The sequence below is a fragment of the Phragmites australis genome, chromosome 7 (assembly GCF_958298935.1).
Source record: "Phragmites australis chromosome 7, lpPhrAust1.1, whole genome shotgun sequence".
NCBI lineage: Eukaryota > Viridiplantae > Streptophyta > Magnoliopsida > Poales > Poaceae > Phragmites > Phragmites australis.
In genome coordinates this window covers 36,333,197-36,342,650 of record NC_084927.1, presented here as the reverse complement: position 1 = coordinate 36,342,650, position 9,454 = coordinate 36,333,197, and the positions used below count along the sequence as shown (strand labels likewise).

Sequence of the window (9,454 nt, the reverse complement as noted above, 5' to 3'; positions counted from 1 at the left end):
CTTTTTTTTGATTTTTTTGACTTAATTTAAATTCGAAAAAACCGCTCGATAAATCGTTAACAACGAGCGGTTACCGATAATACGAAAAATACGCTTGATAAATCGGTGAAACCGCTCGATAACCGATGAAAACCAATCGACTAAGTCCGAATTCTCATCAAATTTCAAATTTACAGAATGAATTTTAAACAAATTCTTTCTAAATTTTGAACAGTTATCGCGATAAAAGGTTACCCCGGTCTCGATTTTCGTTGGTTTTGTAAACCCTGCTCCCAACCCCGGCGGCGCCAGCCGCCAATACGATTTCCTCCCCTCACGTTCAGTTGTTTCGGGTCCGAATCGAAATCGAGGGAGCGTGTTAACGCGCAAGAGCGCGGGGACGGCGGCGATAAATAGATCTAGAGGAGACAGACACCGGGAGAGAGAGATGTCGACCACCCGCCGCTTCCGTGCCCTCGATACCAGGTATCATGGGGCTGCTGGGGCTAAAGCGGCTCATGTCCATGCAGAGGGAGCGGAAGGGTCGCCGGCAAATCCAAGCCCCCAGTAAGCCGCCTGTTAGCCCCCCTCGGCCTCTCTGTTATTCATCTCTGTATTATTGCCTCAGCCCTCATGGTCCTATGCGACAAGCCTCTGTTGCTGCTTATATGTCTCTTCATAGTTTCTGCTGATAGCGGTTCGTGTTTACTAATTCTTTTCCGGACAAAGATCTCTCTTTTTTGAGAAAGGAGCAAACTGATTCATTTAGATTGCTATGAGCAGGCTCTCCGATGTTTATTTGACCACAAAACCTTAATTTGGTGGATGCCAAATCACCAAGATTGCTTCTTTTTTTTCCTTCGCGTTTTGGGTAGGATAGGGCTCCAGCCGTAATCATTTTTGTTCAAATGTGGATTTTCTCGTAAAACGAATAATTTGGGAGGAGATTTCAAGATATAAAAAAGACTGATCATGTAATGATACTAGCATATAGTGGTTCGAGAGAAGCCACTGGTATCCACTCAAACACTGCAGTGAACATGACATATGATTTGAGATTTCAAGGTAGCAGTGAAGCCAATGCCTTGTTTAGTCGGTATGAGATCCAAGATAAGCCTTTGGAGGGAGGAGAACGAAGGTGGCTGGGAAATGATATTGGCCCCATTGGCTGTTGGGCTCCTCCACCATGTAGTTGGGGAGATGCAATGCTTTGCTGAAAAAACTAAGGTCAACTGTAGCTTTTTCCTTGAATTGAAACAACTCGTTTTTTTTATTAAAGAGTGAATTTTACAACAGGTCCACAAACATGCTATGTGGGTGCAAGTAGGTCCATAAACTAGGGATTGGACATCCATGTCCATAATCTTGATAAATCAGAGCAAGAGAGGTTTGTGGTCCTAATGATCCAAAGGTGGTGTTTGGTGATGACGAGTTATCCATGTGGGCACAAGGAACTATTGCGATACATGTCGCTTTGCTGCTATTGTTCCCTTGCAGACTCTATGCTTTACGCTCATTGTATCCTTATACCACATTCATAGTACCACCTTCCAGTTAGCATCATTATACTACTTAGCTGTTTTGGCAAGGTCCCTGTGGTGGACACCATCACTGTGTCATGGTTCTGTGAGCTCACATTCACCCCTCCACCCATCGTATAGATGCCATAACCATGGCTGCAGACCGCTTGACAGAATGGCATCATATCCAACGCCCCGCACAAGTGTTTGTTACATGATATGTCTCCATAGGGTCTGGTCACCATGAATAAACTTGTCAATGGCATGTTCTCGGACATCATTATCACAATTCACAATCGTAGAGTTGGACGGTGATGATACCTATCGTTGTTATCTTGAACGCTATAATCTTTGTAGTTGTCGTGCAAGTGCGAGAGAGAGATGCCTCTATGAAAGGATGCTAGGTTTTCATTTCCTACAAAAATGGATGCCTTATCATCATTGAAAAACCGCCTTTAGACCATAGAAAACTGCCTTCCGACCTCTCTTGCATGGGTTTCTCAAGTTTATGGACATGAACGTTCAGTTTTCTAGTTTAAGGACATATTGGCACCCACCTTACGAGTTCTTGGACCCGCGGTGTAATTTACTCTTTATTAAATAAGTTAGTGGTTTTGCAAAAGTTGGATAAGAGAAACTAATCGGATTGCTATACGCGCATTCATATGCTTGACTTGGTTGTTTCGATCTGTTAATATCTGTATTATACTTATTCAGTACCATGCATGATATGTGCAGATGGATTGATTACTTCAGTACCCCAGAAAAACGACTCACTCTGCCAAGATGATGATCATTTTCAGGGTGGTAAAAGATCAAGATATTCAGGGCCAAACCTTCCTGAGGTACGACATAAAATGCTGATAATGGAAAGCTTATATTACAAGTAAAACATCACTAAGACTGCTCTAACTTCTCAAATTGATGGACCTATGCTAGCTACATAAAAATTTGTGAACAGATCGAGTATTTACCTTTTTGTTATTGTGACAGTGAAGCCTAAACTCCAGCTTCCTCGGTACTGAGGTAGGTTTAATTACATACATACATGTCAACCATAACAGAAGAGTTTATTTAAAATATGCAGCTTTCAAAAAACTGGACACCTTTGGTTTGCTTCCCCCTGTAGGGAAGATGGAAACACATAACCAAATTTCATCCTCCTTTGACCTGATTACCATGTAATTACTATGTAATTACTAGCTGATTGTCACAAGTCGTTAAAAGCTAGCTTGGCAACACTTTTGACAGTCCTTGCTACATGGTATTACCTAAAGAAGATGGGCAAGGAGTAACAGGGCTTTCCTTTGCAGTTCCCTTCCCACATTCAGAATTCCTGGGTTCATCATTTCCCTATGAAACCTTCTACTTGCTCCTCATAGCAGAATTTAGGTCCAGCCATGGCTGCACGTGTATTCATACATGGAGAAAGGAAGATCATCAGTTGTGAACTTGAGCATAAATGAAATACTTCATTGTTTCGATGCTATGCTGTAACCAAGTTTTGACAAGAAAAAAATTGTATTTGTGCATTCTCTGCACATTCCAGTGGCTGCTCAACATTTGTGATTCATCTTATCTCATGAACGAAAGGAGACAGCTCCGGTGTGCGGGTGAAGGGGACGTGACCTTGTGCCGTCATAGTATTGAAGCATCTCTGCCGGAGCTCCTTTTTAGAGAAAAGTTTGTTGCATTGGAAATAATATTTAGAGCTTTTCATTATATAAATTTACCAACTAGAAAATACTTGACTATTTGGCTTATGAATATGCTTCCTATGTCTAGTACAGATGTCTGATTGAACTGCATATCCTTGTAGGAACCTGATATTTTATCTGATCTGCCGTCTATTACCTCATTGTAGTTTCCAAGGCCTATGTCATGTATATTGTAGCTGCCAAACGTGTTGGATTCTACCAGGAATGCTGTTAAACATTCGGGAATACTTTGTACCATATGCAGAAGTTGATGCTATTTCTGTTTCTTTGCTACATTGGTTTATTTATTGCATGCTATTGTACAAAGTATCATTCCTTGATTTGCAACCAATATTGCTGGATGCTGGATGCTGGTTACTCCAGGCTTAATTCAAGTGAATAAATTACATAGTGATGGTAGTTGATCGTTCTAGATACTAAGGAGTTTTTTTTTTTGAGGGAAAGCAACAAATACCACACTTACAGAAAAAAGGGACCTTCTCTACACATGATGAACTTACCTACTACGATTGCATCCAATTCAATATGTACCTATGTGATGAGGCACATTTTGTACAAACATGAACAGATTATCTTGGATAGAATTTTACTCCATATAATACCATTGTTTTTTAAAAAAATGAAGAAATGTTTTGCCTTTACAGTCCCAATGTGGAACTATTCTTTCCATGCCTTTGCAGGATATCTGGTGCCATATTCGTTCCCTAGTGCCATTGCAAGATGCTGCCCGTTCTGCATGTGTATCTCGCACATTTTTACGTTCTTGGAGATGCCACCCCAAGCTCATCCTCAGTAAGAAAACACTGGGATTAAAACGAAAGGCATGTGTAAAGGGTGACAGAGCAAGGTGTTTCACTAGCAGAGTTGACCACATTCTAAAAAATCACTCAGGCACTGGCGTGAAGTTTCTCAAGCTTGAAATCCCTGATTATTGCAATGTCACCACTTGTCATCTCAATAATTGGCTTCAGATTGCTATCACACCTGGGATTGAAGAAGTCTCCCTTTTTTACCCTTCAAATGACAAGGAAGAGTACAACTTCCCATGCTCACTTTTATTTGATGGCCGTGGAAACTCGATTCGGTATCTTTATCTCAACGATTGCGCCTTCCGTCCCCCGGTTGGATTTGATTGTTTGAAAAGCCTGACTAAGCTGCATCTGTATGAAGTGCGCATTACAGGGGATGAGTTAGGGTGTCTTATTTCCAAGTCTTTTGCTTTAAAGCAGTTGCAACTCACATGTTGCAGTGAGCTAAATTGCCTGAAGATACCATTCTGGCTGGAGCGGCTCAGCTGGCTGAGTGTGTTTGGTTGCAACACACTGCAAGTGATAGAGAGCAATGCTCCAAATCTCTCCACTTTTAGATTCTTTGGTGACCCAGTACACCTCTCACTTAGAGAATCATCGCAAGTGAAGATCCTAAAAATTGGGTTTTCAGATAAGCCCAACTCTGTCAGTTATGCTATTACCAAGCTTCCTTCCACTGTGCCAAATCTTGAAATTCTTACTATAACTTCAGTTAGTGAGGTATACTATGAACTTCAGGTTATTAGATACCAGTGTCATGACATAAACAGTAGCCATGCCCTGGAATATAATTAATCTGATATATCTTTATGCAGAGGGTTAATTCACCTATGGTAGCTGACAAATTCCTCAGCCTCAAGTACTTGAAGATTTGTCTTGGTGCTTATTGTCAGGCCTTTTCCCCAGCCTATGATTATTTGTCTTTGGTTTCGTTTCTGGATGCTTCTCCTGTCTTGGAGACTTTCATCTTGGGTGTAAGTTACTTTTCATCTTGCAATTCCATTTCAGGGAAAGAAGTTGTTTATCTTGCAAAGATATCTAGTATCTGTGGTCGAGCCATTAATTGAAGTGACATTAATATTGATCCTGTGTAGGTATGTCAGGATGACATGAAGCATGATTCGGTTTTTGGGGATGCCTCGCATATGAGGCAGAGTTCTGGACACAAGCATGACAGACTCAAGAAGGTGCAGATCAATGGCTTCTGCTCTGCAAAGAGCATGGTTGAGCTAACATGTCATATTCTTGAGAATGCAACATCACTTGAAAGTCTTACACTGGACACCGTATTACATTGGGAGGTAAATGGTGAAATTAGAAGGTGTTCTGTCCAAAAAACCGGTGAATGCAGGCACTTGTGCAGGGATATGATCTTGGAAGCGCATAAAGCACTCAGGGCTGTCGAAAGGTACATCCTGGGAAGGGTTCCCTCTACAGTGAAGTTAAATGTTGGGGAGCCTTGCAGCCGGTGCCATGCTATAGATGTTAAGTTATCGTAATTATCCAATATTTAACTATGCAGTGTTGCATATGTTGCTGTCATAAGTCATCATTTTTCATTGTTAGGTCTTGTCCAATATTTAACTATGCAATGTCGCATATGTTGTCATAACTGTTCATTGTTTAGGTCCTGTGATATCACACTTATGTGCTTTATTTCTAAGTTATCGCAATTTTTCAATGTTGTGCGCTTTATTGGTGTCTCTGTAACGCTGCAAGTCGATTCGAACCTTGAGGACCAGTTGAGTTTAACGCTCCAAAGTTAGTCTTGTTAGTTCACTGGGCTGATCTTTAACCTTGGATAGTGTTTGGTTCACACTGGTGAAGTAAATGGTAAGGGAATCAAATCACGGGCGGTTTGGGTGTGGGATCACTGTTTGCACGTTTTGTTTGGTTGCACGTGGTAATGGTATTGGATACCATTACAGTGTTTGGTTTGCAGCTCAGGGGTCAAAAGATATTCTTCAAATTTGAGTACTATTCATCAGAATTGATCTATTGACAAGCAACAAATGCAACGTAAAAGAATTGATGCTGACCAAATTGAAATCTGTTTCCAAGCCATCTGTTATAATTCGTACGCGGGAGGTCCTCTCCACGCTCCAGGACCTCTGAGAATCGGAGGAAGTAGCACCGTCCTCCATCGGCAAGCTCCAGTGCTCGCGGGAATATGCACGCGGTCTGCGACGAAGACAAACAACACTGGGTACGCGGCTGCTCCTCCGGACCACCAGTGCGCTGAGCTCCACGGCAACACCTCCCACTGCGTCTTCGGGAAGACGTGCGCGGCGTGCGACGTCTTGGCTCCTACGACGGTCGTTGGCCATTCAGTCTTCGTACGACCACGGGCGAGACCACGACCTCCACTTTGGCGTCAACACCTACGCCTTCATCATCAGCACTACCATCCCGATTGATGACCTCCTCGTGGCTCTTACTGAGCAACCGCCGGCGGCGCACACCAAGCGTTCGGAGGCATGCTTCGGTCGCTTCCCCAAGCTCAAGTTCGTGCACCGACAGGACCTCAAGCTGTCCATCAACCTCAACACCAACCTATACAGCTCACACATGGTGTACACGGACCTCAGGAGCTTGAGCGGCCGAGGCGTCGCGCACGCCGTGCTGCTGCTCAACTGCAACTGGGTGCCATCAGCAGAGGCGTACCACGTTGGGAATGCACACAAGGTGATTGAGGCGAGGTTTCAGCTGCCAAATGTTTCTAGGAAGGAAGAGGCAGGGAGGCTGCTAGCTCTCTTGGGACCGTCCAGGATCGGCACAACATCTCTGATCAATGGGGTAGCAGGGCAGCTCACAGTATCGCCTTCCTTGCACTCTTCTGGGTATCTGTATGCCCGTGGCCGGCCTATGTCAAAGGGTGGTGATAAGATTGCTTATGTGAGGCCGGAAGACATGTTCTTCTCGCTGCTCACTGTGAGTGAGGCGCTCTCGGTTGCAGCTGAACTTAAGCCAACTGACATCGTGGCTGCTGAGACGAAGGAGAAGTATGTTGCTGGTCTTCCTTTTAGCCTTGGTCTGATCAATGGTACTGATTCTATTGTTGGAAGCCTGCTAAGGATCACAGAGCTAATGCTGGAGGGTTTTGAAATCCATGAGTATTTGCCCAACAGGAGACGGGATGCTAGTCCTGCAGAGCTCTGGAAGAGAATGGTTCAGAACATGAGGGCGAGGAACTCGGTGGCGCAGCTGAAGCATGGTGGAGGTAGCTATATGTTATTGCTTGCTGTTGTTGCTCTTCTTGGGAATGATCTGGTTACCACCACGGGTCAAGAGCTGTTAGACATGTTTGACAGTTCGCCTGCTGTTGAGATAAAGAGCCATAAGATGCTTAAATCATGGTCAGTTGTAAGGAGTGTCCCCTTGAAGGCTGCTATCAGATATGAGCAACTGGCACCAGGGCCGGTCCTGAGAATTTTTGGGCCCGGTGCGAAATTAAACATAGGGCCCTAAATATATTTGAGTTGTTACCGAAAAAAACTTAAATTGAATCAAAAACAATATTTATATGGAATACTTCAAACATATTACCTTAAAAATTTCTTCGGATATTTCTAGATGCGAAGTCATTGATGATTGTATCAATATCAATCTCATCCAATAATTTCTTCTCAATGCATAGAGTTGCCAGACCGTTTAATCTTTCTTGTGACATTGTAGACCTCAAATGGTTCTCCAATAATTTCAACTTTGAAAAGCTTCTTTCGGCAGATGCCACAGTCACTGGTACAGTAAATAAGATCCGATAAGCAACAGAAATATTAGGATAACAATCTACATTTCTGACAAACTCAAAAATCTCCATAGCAGATATTGGTCTATCTGGTAAAGTCAACTGCATAACACTTAACTCAGAAATGAGATTATTTAACTCAACATCAGATGAACCCTTTAGAGAGAAAGTTTCTGCAAATTTAGTGCAATGGTCTTTTAGTTCAATACCATCCAATGACTTCAAGATTGTTGAACTCATTAAAAACCCAAATATACTTTTGAATTCTTGGAGTTCTTCAAATCTAGTTTTCAATGAAGTGATTGCCACATCAACCATAACAAAAAAGTAATCAACTTCAAAATATCTTAAGCTGTCATCTAAAGGGAATACAATATTTTCTTCTCTTATAGGCCCCTTCTCCACTAATATGTCCCTAGCTTTGTTATCAAGATTATCCCAATTTCTTGGATCATAAATATCCGTAATAAAAACCAGCTGCTCATCAACACTAGCAGATTTTGTAGCAGATGAATTAAATATATTGTCATCTTACATTGTTACCATCCTCATTGATGTCAACATTGTCTTCTGTAGGGGTAGGACCTTGGTCGTCATCGTTCACATTAGTTTGTTCCTCCACAGCAACTATCGCCCACTCATCTGGGTTTCGTGAACTGCCCGTATTACTCCTTAAGAATTTGTCCATTGCCCCCTTCTGTGATTCTATTAACTCATCCACTTGTTTTCTCTTTTTCCTTTTTTCGCTACCCGATGCGTACTTTCTCAATGACATGATACCTAGGACGAACTGATAATTAAAAAAATTAACATGTTAGTGGTTGAACTCATATAAATTACAAAGTTACAAAACTAAAAAAAATGAGTTTAATTGAAATTAACCTTAAATCTGTTGGCTGCTGCTCTGTTTCTGTCGCCTATCTCACTGGCTGCGTGACTGCGTTTGAGTTTTGACGTGAGGAACGATTGAACGAAGTGGCTCTGTGGTTGCAGGTAGCAGGCCTGACCACCTGAGTGGCTGACTCCGGACGACCGGACCCGGACTCGCTGAGATTGAGAGCCTGAGAGTGGCATTGCCAGCCTGCCGCACCCGCACTGCAATCTGGCACGCAGGCCCGGGCGGACGCGGACCAGCTGACCAGGGTGGGCACCGGGGTCAGGGGCTCAGGGCGCGGCCGCGCGGTGCGGACCGCAGACGGCGGAAGGACCAGGGCGCGGACCGCAGACGGCAGACGGCGGACGGCGGACTCACGGGCACCGGCCACCGGGCGGACTTGGACGGCGGACGGGGCCCGGGCGGACGGCGGACTAGAGGCCAGAGTGGGCACCGGGCGGACGGCGGACTCAGGCGGTCCTTCTCCTTCGGCGCCTCGGCGGACGATGGTTCGGGAATCGGGAATCGGGACTTCGGTCTTCGGACTTCGGGCGTTCGGCGGACTCACGGGCACCGGCCACCGGGCGGACGCGGACGACGGACGGGGCCCGGGCGAACGGCGAACTCAGGCGGTCCTTCTCCTTCGGCGCCTCGGCGGACGACGGTTCGGGAATCGGGACTTCGATCTTCGGGCGTTCGGCGGACGGGACGGCGCACGGGCACGGCGGCTCGGTGTTGCGTGACGCGTCGGCGCTATGGGAAAATTTGCAGGCTGCAATCGGGCCGTTGGGGGCCCCTGCGAGTTG

The 9,454-nt window shown here is 44.6% G+C and overlaps 1 protein-coding gene across 3 annotated transcripts; it reads left to right on the top strand.

Annotated features, from left to right (window-relative positions):
* Positions 1–275: 275 nt before the first annotated feature.
* LOC133925124 (uncharacterized) lies at positions 276–5,721 on the top strand. Of its 3 annotated transcripts, none has more exons than XM_062370972.1 (5): positions 276–546; positions 2,238–2,344; positions 3,898–4,746; positions 4,842–5,000; positions 5,130–5,721. In XM_062370972.1, exons 1-5 carry the CDS (start codon positions 471–473, stop codon positions 5,523–5,525), a joined length of 1,587 nt encoding a protein of 528 aa, XP_062226956.1. In that variant the 5' UTR covers positions 276–470; the 3' UTR covers positions 5,526–5,721. The 3 variants fall into 3 exon arrangements, with proteins under 3 accessions (XP_062226956.1, XP_062226955.1, XP_062226957.1); XM_062370971.1 differs by having other exon boundaries at positions 277–546; positions 5,121–5,721; XM_062370973.1 differs by having other exon boundaries at positions 540–676; positions 5,121–5,721.
* Positions 5,722–9,454: the final 3,733 nt, after the last annotated feature.

Bases quoted from the DNA above. Each gene is read 5' to 3' on its own strand.
- LOC133925124 (XM_062370971.1), top strand. From the start codon at position 471: ATGGGGCTGCTGGGGCTAAAGCGGCTCATGTCCATGCAGAGGGAGCGG. The intron at 2,345-3,897 runs GTACGACATAAA...ATGCCTTTGCAG, and splicing joins CAGGGCCAAACCTTCCTGAG to GATATCTGGTGCCATATTCG. The intron at 5,001-5,120 runs GTAAGTTACTTT...GATCCTGTGTAG, and splicing joins TGGAGACTTTCATCTTGGGT to GTATGTCAGGATGACATGAA.